At 51.4% G+C, this 21,462-nt stretch overlaps 1 protein-coding gene across 5 annotated transcripts in view; it reads left to right on the top strand.

Moving 5' to 3' along the window:
- The window catches only part of GALNT14 (polypeptide N-acetylgalactosaminyltransferase 14), a 104,132-nt gene that overhangs the window by 32,386 nt on the left and 50,284 nt on the right, over positions 1–21,462 (top strand). For 2 of the 5 annotated variants that reach the window (XM_054196840.1, XM_054196839.1), the window contains exon 2: positions 8,054–8,223. The exons of 2 other annotated variants lie outside the window; for them this stretch is intronic. Coding sequence is in view for 2 of the 3 variants with exons in the window: in XM_054196839.1 (XP_054052814.1) it covers positions 8,054–8,223 (170 nt within the window). In the remaining variant the exon portion in view is untranslated. Of the gene's footprint in view, positions 1–8,053; positions 8,275–21,462 lie in introns of all 5 variants that reach the window. One more of the 5 variants, XM_054196837.1, reaches the window with a different exon arrangement.

Below are 21,462 nucleotides of genomic sequence, written 5' to 3'. Positions count from 1 at the left end.
CAGTGGGGGCACCAGTGGGGGACCATTGACATCAACCTGGGGGGCTCACTGCGGAGCAGAGCCACTGCCAGACCAGTGGGTTTCCACCTTTTTTTTTTTTAAAAAAAAAACAAAAACAAAAACCAAACCCAAACTGAAATCTTAAAAAAAAAAAAAAAAAGGGAGAGAAAAGAGAAAAAATCTCAGTGGAAGCAGAGACTCTCTTGTAGACTCTTAAAACCTATTTGGTCTTGTTTGCTGTCCAGAATTACTGTTTGCAGACCTATTAGAAGAGTTGGCAGGCGCCAACGGGCTCGGGCTGACCTCGCTCATCCTTTCTCGGGGGGCTGTGGGGGAACGCAGAACTTTTTTTGATGGGGGCTTGAGAAGACTGATGCAGCCTGAGCACGAGCGGTTGAGAGCAGGGGGGCTGCAGGCAGGGGGAGGAGAAGATGACCAAAAATCCTCTCCACCCTCCTGCTTGGCTCCCAGCACGGACAGAGCTGGGTCTTCTCTTTTCTCCAGTCAGCAGCTTGGTTTGTGCTGACCTCCTAAATATTCAGCTCATTATACAGTGTAACGTATAAATAAAACAGAAGCAGGCAGCAATATTCTCCAGGAGGATATAATCGGCTTCCTTTCCTTTTTAATTATACAGGATTTGTCTTCATGTGTCAGGCTATCCTATGGGCTAATGTATTATTTTAAAGAATGAAAGGCTACGTTCTTTATACTGCGAAGTGCTACAGTATGGCTGCGTGCGCACACCTGATGTTGGGCGTCCAAAAAAGGAAGACCATCTTTCCAAGTGGGACCGCAGGGAATTTTGTAGCTAGATGTTATTTCTAGAAGTCAGTGGCCTGGATCCTGTGCTCCTCTCCAGCGTCACAGGGAGGCAGAAGGTTCCTCAGCATATTGGAGATGATGGAAGCCACCATGGGGATTCCTTGGGATGCTGGCTGGGAGTGTGCATCGCCTCTCCCCCCAGAGGGGCAGGACAGTGTCCTGATGCTACATCCAGCAGACAAGAGCATTGTCCACGTGGGAAGCTCAGGCCCAGGCTGCTGGCAGGAGGTGGGGGTACGTTTTAACCTGGGGCTGCTGCCGGCACGGCAAGTGCTTGCTGATAAAGCGTGGTGTGAACTCTGAGCTGACTTGCTTTCTCCTCAGGGAAGCCCTGGAAACAGAATTTGGCTTTTCATCAAAGCAATGAATCTGTCATCTTTCTCTCCTTGCAAGTCGGAGTCCCCTGCTTGTGATTTGCAAATAAATTCCCCGTTTTGGTGGCTGCCCTGGCCATCCGTTTTAAAATTAAAGCTTCTGCCTTACTGGAAAAAGCATCAATAATTCTCTGGCGGCTTTTCATGCTCTTGTGTTTGGCTGGAGACTTTAGCAGATTTAAACCTCTGGAGGGTGTTTCAAACCCTGTATATCGTTTACCGCAGATGCAGACAAGAAGATAAACAAAGAGCTGGTTCTAGCTGTGATCGACTTAACGATGGCACAGCTGCCTTAGCCCTGGGTCAGCTCCTTGCACTGAATCCGGGGCCAACGGCCTGTGCTGATGCTAGTTGAGCATGGGGACATTCAGAGGAAGGTACTGGAGAACCTTGTCCAGAGCCTGGATGCGGAAGTTTCCATCTAGGCAGCGGCTGCAGCCATAGTTTTTGAAGATCAAGTCTTCTTCCAGTTCCCGAAGGTCAAGTTTTTACCATCGTCATTTTCCAGCCTTTGTGGGTCCTGTTGCCTGCAGCAGTAGGTGTCTTGATTGTGTAAATGGATGTGTGCAACACAGGAGAGATGCAGACGCTGCCCACGCAGGAGTGGGCATTAGAGGATGGGTTGGAGAGAGACGGGTAAAGGAACCTGGGCAGCGGGCAGGGAGGGCAGCAAGCGTGGTGATAGCCTGGCCTTGGCCTCGGGGCCAAGTGAGAAAGTGGGACGCTTGCTAGAAGGTCCTCAGGGAACTCGTGTTCCCTGCTGAGCTAGCAGAGGAGGAGGCAGTGCTCTGTCCTTTGAAGATGGAGCAGTGTGCCTGTGGATGTGCGCGAGCAGGGAAAGGTCATTGCCAGTGAGAAGCTTAATGGTGAATGCTCAGAGCTTCTCCAGGGATCCCAAGCTACAGGACAGGCTTTGCTGGCGAAGAGCTTTGCTTTAATTACGTATCCGTATTAATATTTTATTCAGTTTTGTTTTTTCTTTTGTTCTTTCTTCCTCCAGGAAGTGGGGTCAGAGCAGACTCAGATCTGCAAGTCTCCCTTGAGATGCGGTAAATCACCTCTAAGCAGTGGGAGATGCCAGTCCTCCTTGGGGCTGTCAGACATGGGTCTGCTGTTGCATCCCTTTGGGGTCCCGAGGAGCTGCCACCAAGGTGCACCTGGATGTTGTGCCCAGGTACCTGTGCAAGGGGAAGAGGAGCTTCACAGCCCTCAAATAAAGGAACTGGAGCTAAAATCCCCACAGGGTAGAAGACTAATTAAGGGCGGATGATAGCCGGGGCCGAGCTACCTCCGTTTCCGATGTGTGGTTGGTATCAGCACAAAGCTGGAGAAGACGGCACTGAGCCAATGAAGCACTTAAGCAAGTACTTAACTTCAGGCATTTAAACAGGAATTTCTGTGCGCTTCTCCAAAAGCCTGGAGTCGCTTAGGTTTGTATTTAAGTGCTTGATTGTTTTGGGGGCTGTGCAGCTTGGGGAAGGGGGATAAGGGAAAGGAGGTATGGGATATGACCCTTCCAGGGTCTGTGCCGGTTTGTTGTTGAGCGTTACCCGAGGCACTGGAGGACATGCTGCAGGATGGGTACAAAGCCTGTTCTCCAGAGACCCACAGCCTGATTTTGGCGCCGCCACATGCTCTTCAAGGGGCAAAGAGCATGGCCGTGGTGCTCTGTCTGTCTCCCCCGTGTTTCTTGGGGATGAGCCCATCAGGATGCACGGCACTGGGCGCACAGGGCGAAGCCAAGCTGCTGGATTCTGGTGTCAGGAAGAGTCCACCAAAGCTCGACTGAAGGATCTTGTATCTTGATGCTCCATCTGGGCTGTTCGGAGAGACGGGGAAGAAGATGGAGGCAGCGTGATGCTGCCCTGCTTCTTTCTCCTCTGGGGCTGCTGACCCTCTTAGTGCATGCGGTGGCACTGGGGGACGAGGAGGGATGAGCCCTGCCCTGTTTGAAGTATTATAGTCCTTTCAGATGGCATTAGCGCCTCGGCTGGTAACAGCTCTATAATTGAACCTCCCATTTGCAGGGGCCTCGTGCTTCAGCGAGACGTTTAAATCTCATTTGTATAATGCCTGGTTGCAATTCCTGCTGAAGGATTGCCCTCTGCCTCCGGTGCCCCCGGGCTGTGCCGAACGCGCACACATGCTCCAGCCGTCCACGGGCAGAGGAGCGACCGAGTGTGGCTGGGCAGCAGCGTGCCGAATGGCATCCCAGTTTCTAGAGTTTTCACTTGTTTGTTGGAGCTTTTGTTAGGCTGATGTATTATTATTTTTTTATTGTTATTATTTCCCCCTCCTCTCCAATTTTTTTAATGCCTGAGTGCCAGGGAAGGCAGGACGGAGGCTCAGCGGTGAGTGCTCGGTCAGGGATTATGTAACGATGAGATTTTTCCAGGGAAAGCTGGGTGTGAGGAGTGCTGAGGGAGAGGCCCATTTGGCTGCTGCCAGACCCCCTTGGGGTCATCATTGTACCTGCACAGGCAAAACCCCTTTGCCTGGCCAAAGATTGGGGCTCCCTGGCAAATCCCGAGCAAAGCCCACCCGGCTGCCTTGGATTTGCTGCCTCCTGAAAGGATGCATGTGGCGCTGGTCCGATTCACCTCAGTCTAATGGCAGCTGAGCCCAAAGGAAAATAGCTTTTATTTTAGCGAAAGCTTAAGTTCTCTATTTTAAAACAGTGCCGCGAAAGAAGAAAGTGAATCAGAGTCCGCTTTTGGCTCATGACCTTTTCTTCCTGGGCAGCTGGAGGCTGGCCCTGGGGACCAGTGTGACTTGCCTGTCCCCGGTCACCTCCGGCTCTGCTTGGGACAGGCTTTTCACCTGAAATGCCCTTTCTCTGCCGAGCCATCTCACCAAGGTGCTGCCGCAAGGTGCCGGCCCCCTGCCCGCTGTCCATCCTGCTCTGGCCTCCGGTGCCAGGCGAGGGGTGCCGGGGGCTGCCCGTGGGGACAGGCAGGAGGGGACCGAGCATCCCGTGGGGACGCTGCGGGCCCGCAGCAGCAACCAGCTGGGTCGCTCGTTCCTCCTTCCCGCTCCAGCGATCCCTGCTGTACTGTAATCACACAATTATTATGCCATTAAAATGTCATATTCGCAGAAATCCACATAAACAAGGCATTAGCAGTTGCCAGAAAATTGTGGTTTTACTGCTAATGACCTGCTCTCCCCCCGCAGCACCACTTCTTATTTTGAAATATTATTTTTTCCCCCCCCCTTTTTTTTTTTTTTTTTTTTGTTTCTGAGCTGTGATTTAAGAGGCAGATGACGAATTACATCTTTGCACTGAGGGACTTTCGATCTTTAATGTGCAGTTGCGGTGAAAAGCTGCCTGCTCTGTGCTTGCTCTGGGGGTTTGCCCTTTGCTGGCGAGGCGGTGGGTGGTTTTGGGGGGTGCCTTTAGTGGGTGGTTTTGGAAGGTTGCCTTTAGTGGGCTGGCAAAGGAGAAGGCTCTTGGCGAGCCCTGCTCTTGGCTGGGCACTGGCGGGAGATGGGAGGTCCTCTCTGTGATGAGTTTTGTCTGTGTCTCCTTGCCTGGGGGGGTCCCTGTCGTTGACCCCCCCAGGGGATCCCCCCCAGTGTGGTGTCAGCAGGGGCGGCACTTGTTTGCTGAGAGCGGCCGGCTATCCCTTGGATATTTTTTTCCCCTCTCTTTCCTGCAGACTCATTGAGTCTCTCAAACTCTTTAAGCATTGACTGTGTTTCCTATAATTAATATCAGCCATTAAACTGCAATGTTGAAAGAGAAATTACCTAATTCCAGGAAAAAAAATGAAAATTTATTACCAGTACATGAGAGAAAATGAATATGAAACTTGGAGAGAGGAGCCCTGTAGAAGATAAATAGAAAGGCAAGTGGAGTATTGACTCGATCCTTTTCTAGTGCAGGGTAATTTGGCTTCTAAAGTGAGTTAGATCATAATAAATTAAATTTAGATTTCTGCACATCAGTTAAATAACTCCCAAGACAGAATTCTGGTGCGAGGAAAAGGTGATAATACATGGCGGAAATATTATGATGAAGACCTTATGCAGTAACCCGTACCTGATGTGCTGTCCCTGGGTGAGCGAAGGGGATTTCTCCTTCCGCTTTAACTCGCTTTTCCCATCCCTGATCAGGTGCCGAGAAGCAGGCAAGTCCCTGCGTGCAGTTCGGGGAGGTCTCCTGCCTCCCACCGCATGTGTAGCTGGGAGCTTCTCATCCGAGGCCTCGCATTCCCTCACCTCTTTGTGCAGGTATTTTTTTTGCAAAGGTCGGTGCAGGTCGGAGCATCCCTGCTCCGATTTCAGTTACCTTTGCGGGGAGCTCGGGATGGAAAGCTGAGGAATGCCTAGTCTTCAGAAGATTTGGACAGGAGATGTGGGTTGAAAGCAAATGACAAAAGCCCGGCTACCTACTGCTGGCTGAGAAAGTTAACCCAATCCCTGGGCTTGTTTTATAACTAAAGCTCTTTGGCCAGGTAGTGGTTGAAATAACTCTTTAATCTCTATTTGGCATCTATTTGCTATTGATCTCAGATATGTATTTAGTTACCCATATTTAGGAACCATCCTGCTGATAGCTTTCCTTGACTGAAAAAAAGAGAGCCTGGGTGAATTAAGGTGGGCTGGTGTCTTTCAGATGGAGATTTCATGGGGGCTTTAGTTATTCACAGCGGTGTGAACCAAGAATGCTATCCTTGGGTGCAAGGTTTATCCAGGGCAGGATGGGAAGCAAACACCACGGGATAAGGCACTGGTATTTGTCCATTTATCCATTTACTGTAGGGACCCCAAGTAACTGGATGGTAGCAGGGATAGATGGACGCTGGGGAAATGCCATCCCAGACCTCGAAGCACGTGCCAGGAACCTGCCGTGGGCCGAGCCCTGCTTCTGCTGGCCTGGCCAGAGCCTCCCTGCCCTTGCAGCACACGTGGAAGCTCCGGTTTTCCTGGAGCTGTGTCTGCCTGAGGGAATCTGCCAGCCCTCCCGCTCGAGCCGTCGGCTGCACCCTTCTAGCTGATCCAAGGCTACTGGGTTTAACTGACATCAAAAAAAAATGTATGTACGTATATATCCAACAGCCTTGAGTCGTATGTGTCCACTTTTAAAAGCCATTTCTCTTCTTATTAAGTTTGATAAAACCAACTTTTACTTTTCTTCACAGCATTAAAATTTAGGGACTGCAACTGCACGGCGGTTGTTTTAACGGCGCCAGACCCCCCAGGGTCATCATGAAATCTTATAAACGTCAGGCTGTTGGTGGCTCCGCGATGCAATCGGCTCACTTCTCCCTGATCTTTTACTGCAGCGGTAAATCACATTTTGCAAGATGCCTTAGAAAAAACGTAAACAATATTTATCACCCTGCGTACGTCAGTCCTCCCGAAAGCCCGCAGGCGGGTTACGTACATCCTCCTTGTGAACCTCCTGCAGTGACCTTACTGGTTTCATAACTTTCTCCCAGCTTTGAATAACTTTCTCCTTATCCTGAATAACTTTCTCCCAGTATGGCTGGTGGCTCAGGGGGGTTTCTTCTGATCTTCCCTGCACTGGGATAAGTGCTGGAGAAACTCCCGAGGAGGCTGTGGGGTCACACTGGGGGAGGACAATATGACCTTGTCTGGAAACCCCTGCATCCCTGGGCTTTTTGGGGGTGCTCGTGTTGCTGGAGGCGCCTGGCTTGGTCCTGCCGCTGTTCACTTGCAGGAGCCGGGGCTCCCTCCTCCCCTTCCTACGACTGGAGAAAACACGCTGCCAGATGCGAGTAAAATCAATTACAGGATAAAAATCGCCTGTTTCAAAAGCTTCATTTTGTGCTATTAGCAGGCAAAATCGGCTTTGAGATGGTGTGAACTGGGGGGGGGGGGGGTAAAAAAAAAAAAGAAAAGCAGAAGAAAAGATCAATTATTGGATAAGATCACCATTTTCTGTAGGGCTGAGATGTCTGTAAATGTTTTGCATCTCTCCGTGTTACACGTAGGCTGAGATCAAAGAGGTGGTGCTGCTGTAACGATGAGATCTTATCATCGCTACATTGTGCTCGCTGGCTCAGGCACTGCGCCGCCGAGGGATGCCCAAAACCCCCCGACAGCACCATGCTGCTGTGGGATGCTTAAATCCCCCGACAGCACCATGCTGCTGAGGGATGCTAAACCCCCTGATGGCACCAAGCCGCCATCGGATGCTTAAGCCCCCCCCCAAGAGCTGTTGGAGCTGTTGGGTAACCCCGAAATGCAGCTCCTCAATCCTTTTGCTGGGGGGAGGCCCCATGGGCACATGCTTGCCCACTTTTGTCTCTGTGGTTGGGCTGAAGTCCTTAGTGGGAGCCTTCTTGTGGCAAAGATGGTCCGAAATCAGGCTGGTAGGCCCATGGCTCCCTTCTTCCAGGGTCTCAGAGTCTTCCAGAGTACAGCTGTGGAAATACGGGATTTTGCTTGATGAAACTGCTCCTGTTCTGATGGCCCTTTCCCACCTGAAAAAAAGTGGGCGAGGGGCAGGTGGTGTAAAATACCTTTGTTTTTTTTGCTGGAGAGAAGTTAAAACCCTAACAAGACCTTTGCGCTTTTATATTTCTCGAGGCTGTGCTGTTTGAGAGGGGAATCCACCAGGGACCTGAATTTGGTTTCAGATTAGTCATTTTAAATTCAAATTGGCAGGCTCACTTTGACATGCTGTTTGAAGACCTAGGGAAAAAAAAAAAGAAACACACCAAAACCTGAAGACCTAATGAGGCTCCTTGTTAGCCTGCTCTTGCTATGCTTGCCCGTGCTGCGGGGCCGATCGACCTCCGTGGGGGCTTGGGAGGACCTCCGGAGCGGGGTCAGACGTGCTCCGGTCTCTCCTCTCTCTAATGGGGCTGACTTTGTGCGCGCAGGGCTCAGACGTGGACTGGGACGACCTTTGGGATCAGTTTGAAGAGCGGAGGTACCTGAGCGCCCGGAGGTGGAAGGGCGGCGAGGACCCGTACCGGCTCCATGCCTTTAACCAGCGGGAGAGCGAGAGGATCCCCAGTGACCGCGCCGTCCGTGACACCCGCCATCACAGGTTCTGCCCTCCCCCCTGGTTTCTCCTGATCTTCCTCACGAACTTCATTGTGTGGGTGGATAGTCCTGTTCCTCTTTTCAGGGCCGTGGTTTTGGGATGCTAGGTGGGTCTGGGCCCTTCCCCCACGCCCGGTGGGTGCTCTTGGGATTGGTTCTGTGCCTGGGTTGTATTTTTAGGATTGAATCTTTTGCTTTACTTGATTTCTTGGCTTGTCTGGAGGTGCTAAACCTATTAATTAAAACCGGTATAAATTATTCCAGGACCACAGGGAAAGAAAAGAAAAGCCTTTTTTTTCTTTTTCCTTCAGAAAAGTAACGGGTGTGCGAGAGCACATCTCCACGACGGGCAAAATCTTCCCTGGTGCTGGGAACTTCTGCTCTGCAGATGATGCAACGAGGTGGTGCAAGGAGAATGAAATAACTGCTGAGCACTTACTTCGCTCTGCAGAGAGCGGAGTTAGTGTGGGGAATAAGGGACTATTGGTGAGTGAGGGGAAGATAAGAATTTATGGGGTTACCAGCCGCTCCAGCTCCACTGGGGTCAAAAATATCATTGGGGACCCAAAGGGACCCCTTGTGAGAGGAGGGAGGGTTGTATTGAGGGCTGCCTTGTGGGACCCGCACTCCCTTGCTGCTGTCCATGTGAGAAGGGCAGGGTGGGAGTTTTGGTGCACCCTCGCTTGCCGTGAGTGCAGCCGTAACCTCCTTCCTGTCACCACTCCAAACTCATCGTGGGGGGGAAAAGCTGCCCTTCGCAGCTGCAGGTTGTTTATGGTTGGTGGGGTTAATTGTTAGTCTGCTGGATGGAGTGATGCCGCGGTGTCCTGCCGGTGTAGGAAATACCCCCAAGGTTCCCTCGATGCAGTTTTCCTCCTTGTCCTCTGAGGGCACAGCATATGCCTGACCCGCACCGGCAGTCCCCAGCCCACAGCCAGTGCAAGCCTTTTCCAACGAGCTGTGCCCGGCATTATGTCCCAGCCTACAGGCAGCATCCGACCTCTGCTGCCCTCTCCTGGGAGCCCTTTTCGGGGTAAGTCCTGCTCCGGTGGGAGCTCTGTGCTGGACCCAACCACGGCCCCTTGCTGTCCAGGCTGCGCCTTGCTCCCAGGTCAGAGCGACTCAGCTCCTGGCATCTAACCCAATTCTGAATTTCCCTTAGCACTTAGGCTGAAATGCTCAAGCGGCACCAGTGCTCCAGCCCTGTAGCAAGCCATGTGCTTATTTATTTATTTATTTGTTTGTTTGTTTAGCTCCTTTTCATGGTAAGGACCAGATGCTCCTTTCTCCAGAGAGGAGCTGTCAGCCCTGATGGACGCCTGTTATAGCTGAGCAGAGAGCGAGCGTGCTGTTCCTGGAGAGAATTAATGCCAGGGATATTAACCATCTGCCCTATTAAAAGCGAAGATTGACTCGGTTGCCCCCTCGCCGTACCCCCGCTGTGTGGTGGCAGCCACCTTGTTCCCGGGCGGGCGGATGCGGCGCTGAGTGCTCCTGCAAAAGAAAAGTTCTCATTAAGGAGGAAGCGAGGGCACAGCACGTGGGAGGGGCTGGGGCTAATTGCATTTGCTTCCAATTTCCTTAACCCGGTAATTGGATTCTGATTTATTGAATATGGCTGAACAATGCTGTGGATGACGCACCATTAGCCGAGCATTAGAGTGGCCACAGAGGAAACGGGGCTGCCGGGAGATATGGGGGAGGCAGGCGCTGATGGGTGGGATGGAGGGGGAAGAAAGGTTTTGGCATGGTGGTCGACAGGGAGAGGAACATGCAGAGTTTGCAAAGTCTGTCTGGAAAGAAATCCTTGCTCATGGTGCAGGTGTCTGGGGAGCTGCCGCAGGCGATGCTCTGGCACTACCATGCGACCTGGAAGTGGGTCCTGAATTGCCCAGTGGAGCTGTGCGGGAAAGCATGGGTGAGCATGGAGCAGGGAGAAATTGCTGGTGGCTGTTTAAGAAGAACATGTAAAGAGCATGGGGTTGACTAGGAGAGGTCCCTCTACAAAGGGGCGAGCAGAGTACCGCACACCAGGTTCGTGTGAGAGGTGGGAAAACCCCCGGGGCTCACGCTGCGTGACCTGCTGGAGACTGTGATAAAAGACTTGGTTTCAACGGCAATGCTGCTTTGTGTGAGCCAGGCTGGAAGTGCTCAGGCTTTCTTGTGTGATAGTGCAGCCAAAGAGTTGGACCCCGATTCTGCTCCAGCTGACCTTGGGGAAAGGCGCATCCTGGCACTGACCCCACGCCAAGGGGCACCACCGTGCTGGGAGCTGTGCCGAGCTGCTCCTGCCCAGCTGCTGTTCCCGAAGAAAGTTTGCATGAGGGGCAGGAAACTTTGGAGAGGGTCTTCCCTACCTCTTGAGCACGTCCCCATGGGCAAGCAGGCTCTCCTTCAGCCTCTCAGACAGATGTTGTTGCCCAAAGCAGCTTCCTCTTCTCTCCAACCAGGTTTTCAGCATGTTTGCTCTCCATGTCTTATCCCCTCTGCACGACACCCGGCAGCACTGAGACTCGGAGACCTGCAGACCACAGTATTGCCCGGAGACCAGCACCTCGCAGCACTGATCCTAGTGCCTGGGATGTGGGAGCGCTGCTCCTCACAGCCCCTCTGTGGAGTGTTTTTCACCAGGATGGTTGCAGAAGATTTCCTGGAGTTTTATTTGCTAATCCAGCCAAGCATCTGGACTTGCCAACAATAGCTGAATATACAAAACCTGGCAAGGGCTGAGCCACAAGCTCCTTGTCAGAAGGTCATGGAGAGGGCAAATACTTTCGGCAGGGTGGGATATGGCACTGACAGCCCGTTGCTTAGCAATGTTTGCTGGATTGACTATGTTTTTAAATTGCAGCTAGCGGAATGGTTTCAGATCAAGAGGAATCGCAGTGCTCCGAGGAATCAGAGCTGGAGAAACCATGGTGGCTCTCCTTGCCGGCCTCCGGCCAGCACAGGACTGCAGCCTCGTGCTCGGTTTGTGGGTGATTTCAGCCAGGGAAATGCCATGGCTTCTGTGGACCGCGTCACGTCCCTCAGTCTGGAAGATCTCATAGCTGGAACATTGCTCCTGGTGACATGCCTGCCTTTCCCTGCTGTTGACTGCATTCCTGATTGCACATTGGCTAAGCCCTTGAACCACATGAAGGGATGCCTTTCTCCAAGAGAGGAGCATGTACGGTCCTATGGTGGTATGTCACATCCCCACCAAGAGTCAAGGTTAAAAAAATCCCCGTGACCACAGCAGCAGGCTGGGCCCGGATCTAGCTGGCGCGTCCACAGCACGCACAGCCAGCTCATGCCGCTGGAGTGGGTGGCTAGTCCCTCTCCGCTGCGGTAGCCACACACCATTGGGATTACCTCATTGCCACATCCCACCTTCTACAACTCCCACCGGCAAACCGCAGGTCCAAACCGTCAGCGCGTGAGTCAGTGCCAGGCACACGCATGGGGAGAGGAGCTGAAGTTTCCAGTATTGCTCAGCAGCTTGGAAAGCCAAGAGGGAGGATGCGTCGCCCCCAGCCAGAAGACTTCGTCGTGATGGCTCCTGGGCTTTTTCCATCTGTGGCAGACAGCTCCTGGGGAGGCCGGTATTCGCCAGGCGGTTGCTCCATATGCTGCTTAGGCTGACCTCCGCCTCCCAAACGCTCCGTTGGGTTTAATAGATGTGCAGATGCTGTTGTGGCTGCCAGGCTGGGCTGGGACCACGAGTCACGGCCAGCACCGGCCTGAGCTGGGGTTTGCACTCACTGACGGCGCTGAAGCAGGGAGGTGAAATCGGGGATGAGGAGAGTAGATGAGAGGGTGGTGGCTGGAGGAGAGGTAAGAGCCTCCAGCAGGCTTCTCTAGCTATTGCAAATCATGTCAGCCAGCCTCAGGCATCCCCAGCTGCCTGTTTTCCTCTGTTTGTCTTGCTTTTTCCCTCCGCAGCACAGAGACTAGTTTAGTAGTGCTGTCTCAAGAGCTGGTAGAGCAAGGAAGCCGGTGATGGAACCTTCTCAAATCCTGGCATAAGGCAATAATCATCTGAATTTTTGAAGCTCCCTCTCCAAGTGCTCCCTTCCCAAGTGCTTTACAAGAGGCCCTACCTACCCAGCTAAGCTTGAATTTAAAAGCTGCTTGAGGGGGTGCATTTGTGTGCATATGTGCGTGTCTGTGAGAGAGAAAGCAGCTGCTAAAATCAAGTTGCGATTGAAATGCCAGGCTGGCAGGGATACTGGCAGATACGAAGATCAGGCGTTGCATCATCTGCTGAAGATGAGAGCCTCCTGCCAGCCCGGTGGCTTGATCACGCCAACTTGTGCCCCTTAGAAAAGCTCTGCCCTCGTAGTCTGTCCTGTTCCCTTTGCAGGGAACAACACACACCGTAAGACTTCCTCCAGGTTTCTTCACTCGAACCACAGCGCGGTGCTGGCTGGAGAGTGTCTGTTGGGTGGGAGAGCTGCCCAGGGCTGGTGGCTCTGCTCGTGGGGGCAGTTCATGGAGGGATGGGAAGAGGTGATGCCTGTGACGTTCCCCTGGGGCAGAGAGCTGCTGTCTTGAGTTCTTGAGGTCCAGGAAAGTCAGGATTTTAGCCCTCAAGCACTACACCCTGCAGCATTATTTTGATCGGCTAATTGCAGCGTGCATCCCAAGGGTGCAGAGGCTGCACGTTCAGCATTATGTTGGAGCAGCTTTAGTTGGGGTAGTTGAAAATACCTGACTGTGCTTTGCGTGGGGATGACCGTGAGGAACACGTCATCCCGAGAGCGGTCCTACCACTGCCAGGTGTGGTACCTGCGTACACGGGCAGGTGGGGCTGAGCATGGATCTCTGCCACTGCACACCTTCCCTGTGTCCCCATGTCCCGTGTGGAGGTGTTTGGTGTGCAGCACCTGAAAGCGTGTGTAGACATCCGCGTGCAGATTGTGTGAGGGCAGCTGCATCACGTGCGGGTTTTGAAGTGGCTCCGGTTTTGGCTGACTTGATGATTGCATCCCAGGAGTGGCAAGCAGTCAAGTGCATTGAGAATATTGTAATATCTTCTTGGAAGTGAAGAGTCGAAGAGGAGAAAAGCAGATTTTGACAGCATTGCCTTTGACTTAGCGTGTTTGTGATCCCTTTGGACTTCTCACATTGCCTTATCTTCCAGCAACTTCCTTGCCCGTTAGACCAAAACCACTTTGAGATTAATTGAGGTGAACACTGGGTCTCAGCAGCTAGGAATGCATTTTGTACCCCACATAGGGATTTAAGCATCTTATCCTCCTCGCCTGGTTTCTTGGGAGTCCCCGGAGGAGGAACTTAATGTCTGGAGAATGACATGTGTGGAAAAGCCCACCTTATTCCATAGGGAGGACAGAGGTGGGGCTATGCTCTGCTCTGCCGTACTCAGCGGTACCTGAACATTAGACCTGCAGAAGCAAGTACGTACCTACCAGGTGGCCAAATCCCCTTTGAATTTGAGGGAAGGTTTGCAGGGATGTTACTGGGATGGATCTTGAACAGTTGAGAGTAGAACTAAAACTGGAGGCTTTCCTGGTCTACTGTTGCCCTTCCCTTTGCTGACTCCATACATTTCTCACTGTGGCCTCTGGATTGTAGCTGAGCTAATCTGGTTTCCTGTGTGTAACGCAGACTGAGTCCCGAGGGATTCTGATATTTTTAAAATTTGCTTATTCAGGCAGCGTCTTGCGAGTTGCTGACTTTGGATGTGCTGTGCTGTAGGCCAGGGCAAGAAGCGGTGCGGGTGCACGTGCACGGGGTGTCGCTGCGCCCGATGCTGCTTGGGGCAGAGGGGTGGTGGGGCAGCAGGGAGACGGGCATGTCTGAGCAGAGTTGCCTAGTGTGTGGTGGAGGGGGGATGGACCTCTGTCCGTGAGGACGGATGGAGCTGTACACTCGTAAGACGTGAAGGAGGGAGCCTGGTGAGGAGGATGGGGGAGAGGGAGTGCCCAAATGCTCCCACACCTCTGGACTCAGCATGGGCAAAAGCTGGAGGGGGTGTCCCCACGCTGTCCTGTGTCTGTGCTGCTGGCTTTGCTCTGTCCTGCACTCTCTTGCGTGGGCTGTGGGGTCCCTGTGTGGGTGTTCTCCTGGGAGACGTGCGTGGTGCTGTGGGGAGAGGGGCTGGCAGAGCTTTGCATGGGCTGGAAGGGGCTGGGTGCAAGGGAGTACAGGTCTCTTCTTGCTTTCGGGGTTCATTATTAGCTGCTGTGTGACTGCCAGCAATATCCCAAAGAGTTTTTCTGTCCCTTGATCTGTTATTCCAGCTGTTACATTGTTCTCTGGGCAAAGCCAGAGTGTTTGTGATTTCATTACAAGATAAGATTTATCACATTTCGGTAAAATCCTGTATGGGTGAGGGCTGTCCCTGGGTCTCTTGCCAGCAGAGGATACTCTGAGACTGAATCAGCTGGGTGAGAGATCTGTGATCACTCTGCCTTTGGTCTTGGTATCCTTCTTATTCCTGATGCCAGGCAAGAGCACAGCATGACCCTGCAGGTGAGCAGTTACACAAACGAATGGTGGAAGACACATTTGAAATGAAAGTTATCTCCATTAGGAAACAGCATAATTGCTCTCGTCTCTTGGACACCAGACCCTAAGAGGTCAGTGCTCGACACTGGTTTTCCATCACCTCCTTAGGCTGTGATCTCTGGGGATGAAGATATGAGAACGGTCCATCAAGTAGGACAGGAGTTGGTGTGTGTCGTGGGGATAAAGCGGAACTGCCTGAAGTGGCCAAGGTTTTGTTTGCTGTCAATCAGCTGGCTTTTGTGGCCTAAGTTTGAAACTTTCACAGGCTGAGCAATGTCTTGAGAGAGAATTGCTTCTGTGCAACCTGGTAACCCTTTGGCAGCAGTAGAAATAGTTAGCACAGGTTGTTTATGTCAGGGAAAGTACCTTAATATGTTTTGTAGCTTTGCTTAATGCAGTTCAGCAGCTGAAAGTCAGTGAAAGAGATGGCTTTGGCACTGATCCACCATTTGAGATCCAGCCGTACCGTCTATGTAAGAGGGGATCGTCGTGTGCTGGGATTTATTTTTTTTAGGGAACTGTCTTTATTATCTCTTCTGGTCATAGTTACCCTGTTTTCAAGCTCTTCAGCCCTCCAGGAATTTGAACCTGTGCTATACAGGTTGGTTACTAGCACAGCCAGTTCCCCTAGCTGGGAAGATTTGCTGTCTGCTAACAAAAGACACAGTATGGAGCTTCTTTTATCAAAACCCACTACCTCTCATTTTATGCTAGAGTTTGTACTTGCTGTCACTCACAGTTTGGACCTATGTGTTGTTGGTGAGCTGGGGCTTTAGAATGAACTGAAGCATGAAGTCCAAAGTGCAATTCAGAGGATGCAAACTGGGACAGTCACATCTGGCCAAAAACTTAAGGGTGCGGGGTAGTTTGAGTAAGGATGCACATTGTGTCCTCCAGACTACCACGTACTAGTTATTTTGGCCTCCCAGCCCCTGTCAGGAAGCTGTACCAGCATCTCATGGTTGTGATGGTCTGATTGTTCCCTACCGCTTCTGGGCCAACACTGGCTTTTGCATGCCTGTTGGATAAACCTGACCTACCTGTGACTATAGGTGGGCCAAAATCTGAGTCTTTCCCTCAAAAGAGCTCAGTTCTGCACTTTGTAGATGCAGTCCATCTGGAGGGCTCACCACACGTAGTGGCGTTTTGTACATTGTCTTCTGGATGAATTTGAACTTGAAACTCCAAGGAGATTTGAGGAACCCAGAAGGATTGTTTTCAGGTAGCACAGAGAACAAGGAGTACTGAGATTTGCAGTTGTTAGCAGCTAAGAAAGGAGAGTGAGAGAGGTCTTCCTTGGTATTAATCAGAAACAGGCACTTCGTAAAATCGTAGAATAATTCAGGTAGGAGGAGACCACAGGAGGTCTCTGATCTAGACTCCTGCTGGAAGCAGGGTCAGCCTTGAAATCAGATCAGGTTTTTCTCTTGTTGCAGAAGCCACTGAGCCATCTGGGGCTCCTGCCTCTCAGGCTTGGCCCAGCGTTTTGTAAGATCTGACATAACTTACAAACCGCGATTGCAGCACACATAATTTGTAGTTCTTCCCCCAGCTGCCTGTGTTCGTGTAGTGAGCTTGGAAGGTGCTTGAGTAGCTGCCCTTGCAGCACTTGCGTTACCTGTATCTTTCCTATCTTGCAGACACGATGGGCCTAATTCACTCACAGGGAGTGAATTTAAATGAGAAGAGGGTTAGATGCGCATTGAAGCACGCTTGCTCAAGCCTCCCGTCCTCGCCGCCTGCCACCTTTTCTGGATTGATTGTTATGTCAGTAGCAAATCTGTGTTTCAAATCGGTGTACCACTGTGCAGTCACCTTATTAGAGGTTCTGAGATGACTGGAGACCTTCGTCCATGTGATCAAGAAGCAAGAGTCTGTGCTGCTGCTTGGGTGACATTGATATGTTTGGTGGCCTCAGGTCATTCTTGGTGGGACAACACTGAGGGGAGTTCTCTCTTCTCTTTTGTGGTCATCACCTAAGAATGGTGCACTTAAGAGACACGTGACTGTGACAGTTCTGGCTTGACATTGCAAGGCTTTGCCCGTGGTGAGGTTGCTTGGACTTCAGCCCAGTCCCCACAGCGTTTCAGTATCCGCTTTTCACGCTGCTTGGGATCTGCAGCTGTTTACATGCCCTACCTTCCACTGTGCATCCTCTGCAGTGCATCCAGTGTGAGATGTGGTGACCCTGATTCCTTGTTTCAAGTTGGAACTGACCTTCTAAACTTTTCTTTTCCCTAAGGCTTGACAAAACTTGGTCAGAGACAAAATTCTATCTCCCACTCAGAGACAAAAATCCCACAGAGTCTCTACTCCGTGATGTTGCCTGAAAGTGGAGAAAAATAGTCATTGGACCATTTTAGCACTGCAAAATAACAGTATTGCATGTTCTTCTGCTTCTGTTGGAGCTGGCATCTTGCATAAATGTGGAGACATCTGAAGTTGGTAAGGTGCCTTTTTCCGATAACTGCACCTACTGCTTCTGGAGGGCTCACGCAGGTGGTGTGATGGGTCTCTCTGGGGACTCAGCATCTGCGAACTGGGCTGGAAATGCAGAGTCCTGGGAAATGGCTGGTGTGTGGCCCAGTCCCCATCCTGGGAATGGCTGTGGTCACCCCAAAGCGTGACAGAGTCTGCGATGTTTGCTGCCCCAAGTTTGTTGTCTGGTGGCCCATGGAGGTGGAGGGCTTGAGGAGCAGGCCTGATGGCTTCAGAGACAGAGGCTGGTGGCTTCAGGGGACCAAATTTGATGAATGTGTTGATCTTTTTCCAAATATTGCTTTGTATTTAATTCCCTTTTCTGAAGCTTTTTGTTTTTCTAATTGGGAGGGAGGAAGTAGTGATGAAAAGGGGTGGCATGAAGTGGGATTATGGTGGGCTTGAGGACTGAGAGGGCTTGTATCTCCCCTGAGGTGGCTGCCTTTGTCTGGGCTGGGGACCGTCCTTGGGCAACACTGCTGGCCAGACCATCATCCCAACATCCGCTTGTCCCAAAGGGCATGTTATTCTCTCCTCAGATGTGATGGGGCTTCTGCCATGGGGTTAGCGTGTTCTCCAGGCCCCACTGACATCTGAACTACCCTGCGTGACTTGCACAGACCTCGCTGGGGAGGAGAGAGGCTTCCAAGTGCCAAGATCCCAACCCAAGCCCAGATTTTGCTCTGATGTCCATGGCAGCCTGCAATGCCACTGTGTCCTCCAGCCCCTGCCTGATTGCTCCTGGAGCTGGAGATGGTAGGTCAGGTCAGCCAACAAGCGACTCCTAGGCAGAAATGCAGGGTAATCGTTACTGCCAGGCGACCTACATCACAGTGAAAGGACTGACGCCCTGTTGGTTTTGGAGGTGTCTTCCTCATCGTGGCAGTGCAGTGGCTCCCCTCAGGTTTTCGGACCACAGCTCAACTGATCCCAGGTTGCAAACAGTGCCCTGGAGTCACGGGCTCTGATGCTGGATGTCTGTGACCACCAAGTGGGGCAGGATCTGAAGCGCCGTGGTTTTGTATCTCGAGGGGCTGCCTAGAGAAAGGCAGGCTGTGAGAGGCTTTAATTAAAAATGGTATTGGGAAGGGATGCTGGGGCAGGGGGAGGCCGGTGTTCTTCAGGAGCAGGGTTGGTTGTGTCTCGATCTGTAAGAAAATGGCAAATGCGACGGTGCTTATTCTGCAGCAGTGGATTTACAGTCCTGTTTCTCCCCCTCCTTTCCCTTTCCTTGAGTGAGAAAGATGAGGGCGACTCTTGGGAAGGAGTTGAGGAGTGAGCTAGACAGTACGAGGAGCTGATGGAAATGTATAGGCGGGTGTTTTGAATGCAGGAGGATGTGTCAGTTAAATGGCTGTGTTACTCTTTTTTTTTTTTTTCCTTTTTTTTTTTTCCGGAGGGCAAAGTTAGTTATATCTGAAAGAGCTGTGCTAGGAGTGTGAGTTATGGCACCTGTCTGTGCAGCGAGCAGAAACGATTCCTGAGCTGTGTTTTCAGCTAAAAGGTGTCTGCAGGGCAAAGGGGATCAGCAGCGTGGATACCGGGGGAGCCCATAGGACCTCAGTGTCTTGGAGCCTGGCTCCTGGCAGTGGGGGTGACTCTGGACTGCTCCTGCAAACACCATGGTATAATATTAAATTTCCTACTTGCTGTGCTTTGTTTCTCCAAGTTGTCCCTTGTCGCAGCCCCACAGTGCCTTGCTGGGTAGGAAAAGCATCCACATGGGACAGGCATCCTCCTGAGAAGAGTCTGAGGAGCTCACTCAGGAGCAGGCACAGTCTCCATCCTAGTTGTCTCTTCCTTGGCGGAGAACACCTTTATTTTGTTTGGACTGATGTTTTGCTTGACAAAAACTACTGTTTCGGAGAGGGAAAAAAAAAAAAGCTGAAAACAGTTTCTCCTCCCTCTCCAAGTGATAGGTTTCCTTCACCGAAGTTATTTTGGGTTTCTTTCCCCGTGAGACAGTTTTGGAAATTCCCCCACCCACCCATCCATTGCATTTGCCAAGAAAAATGCATGCAGAAAATAGTTCTGGGTCGATCTGAAGTCACTCTCCCCTCGTCCTTTTCCAGTTTCTCCATTTACTCTGCTTGCATCCCAGCCCTGTTCTTAGCAGTCTCATGGGGAGATGTTGTGTTCTGCACCCCTCTATGAGGACTTCTGTGCGAGCACTGAGGGAACCTTCTTCTTTGCAGTCCCCGTGGGAATTTGCTTCAGCGGTTGGTTCCGCCCATGAGAACGGGTTTGTCGTTGGGATGGAAGAGTTGGGGGGAGCCCTTGGGGTTTCCCTCTTGTTGTGTAGACCAGGGCATCGGAACAACAAGGGAAGAGACTGCCCCAGAGCTGGCGCTGGTGGCGGTGCCTGGGGAGAAGGTGGTCTGGTGCCAGAGCCGTGAAGCTCTTGGCTGAGTCTCTGTGTCTTGGTTTAGAGCATCCCCTGTACCTGAGGATGTAGACTAGGACCAGCAGAATACACACAGCCTTTGGAGCAGGGTTTTGCCTCTCTTTAATATTCTACAGCAGGTTAGTTTGTGTTGAGAAGTAACCGCTGGTTAGATGTACTGTTAGCCCAGAGCTGAGATGCTGTCTGTCCATCAATACCACGTGTCTCTCTCCAGCTTCCAGTCTCTCGCTCAGTCCCTTGGGAAACGGCAGAGCTAGTGCTGCCAGGGCTAATTATTCCTCAAGACAGAAGACATGTGATAAAATATTAACCTTTTTGAAAAACAGAACCCCAGTTAATTAGCTCCACTTCTGCGACACATTCACCCAGAGATAAAAGCTCGTTCCCCAGGTATCTGTCTGTGGCGCGGTGATCTTTCTGCGTGTCCCTGTCATGATGGGGGACGGGGAGGGGGGACAGCTGGGAATTTAATAAAAGACAGTGACCTGCCAGTCGCTGAGCCCTGAGGATGAATCGCTCCATTTCAAGGTGAGCGATGCCCGGGCACGGGCACCGCTGCTTTCATCCGAGAGGCTGAAGCTGGAAATGGAGACTGAGCAGGTGGTGGGATCCGATCTGCTCCGCTCCCCATGCCTGGGTTACATCCATGTTGTCGGTGCCACATCTCTGGAGCCTGAATTTGAGGGCTGTGTGGGTGGACGGGGCTCAGCAGAGCTGAGTGAATAACCGTGTTTCGGTTCTTTGGTTATTTAAGAAAAAGAAAAGCCAGGAGTTAGCAATTTCAGGATAAAACAAAAGCAAAACTCTCAGTGAATCGAAAAAACACAGGAAAACTTAAGGCCAAAGGGATCTGTTTTTCTCATCCAGAAAAGGAAAAAAAAATTGTTTACATCTCAAATGTTTTTGACACTTCTAGTAATCTGAAAATGACAGGCTGTATTTAAAAGCAAGTGATTTCGAGTATCAGTTGAAAAGTACAGGTTGGGCTCCTCTGGAACAAACGATGTGCTGGAGTGGAAGTGATGCTGTGATGCGCGTCGGCGGCTGCCAGAGCCACCGGTGGGATGATGCAGCACTGCCGCAGTGATCCCTGCACCGGGGGGAGGGCTTCTTCCCACCAGAGGGAGGGATGGGGGTCTCTGATCGATCAGCATCGACCACATCCCGGGTTGTGGCCCTCATTGACCAGTGTTGGCACACTCATCCTCCGTGGAGGCATTGGGTCTCCTCTTTAAACTCTGTGTGCCGCCTCCTCTGCAATGGACAGAGAGGGTCCTGGGGGTTTTATAGGGAAGAGAAAACCTTGCTCGTCTCAGTGTCCATTGCAGAGAGTGATGCGTCGCTCTCCTAAACCACGCCGGGGCCCGCTGATGACTTCATGATGGACATTGCTTCATCACCAAGTGCTTTGGCGTTCCTGGGGTGCCATTGATCACTCTGCTAGAGCCATCTCTGCCTTTGACTGCTATAAGATATTGACCATCTGTCTTATAGTTATTACGTGCCATCGATTACTTTGATAACTTGCTCCAAGTAATTCTGACAGAATGAAGTTGTTTGTTTAACTTTCATGCTCGTCTCAGTATTTCTATTGACCCAATATGTGTGCGTAGGCTGAAATCGAAGCCGAGTATTAGTAAGCAATGGAACTAATTCTCCGAGGGTCGCTACTATTGATAATTAAGGCCATGAGACTGTTTCTTCCATCAAACTCTTGTTTGTTTTTTCAGCTACCCAGTGCCTTAAAGTCCTACTCCATCAACTGTAGCAAAAGGGCGATCCCAGGCAATGTTTCAGGGCTATTTGGGTGGATTTTTGTTGTAAGCACTGCAGATCCCTGCATGCTTA

Source organism: Rissa tridactyla, chromosome 3, assembly GCF_028500815.1.
Source record: "Rissa tridactyla isolate bRisTri1 chromosome 3, bRisTri1.patW.cur.20221130, whole genome shotgun sequence".
Lineage (NCBI taxonomy): Eukaryota > Metazoa > Chordata > Aves > Charadriiformes > Laridae > Rissa > Rissa tridactyla.
This window is presented reverse-complemented; position numbering and strand designations above follow the sequence as displayed.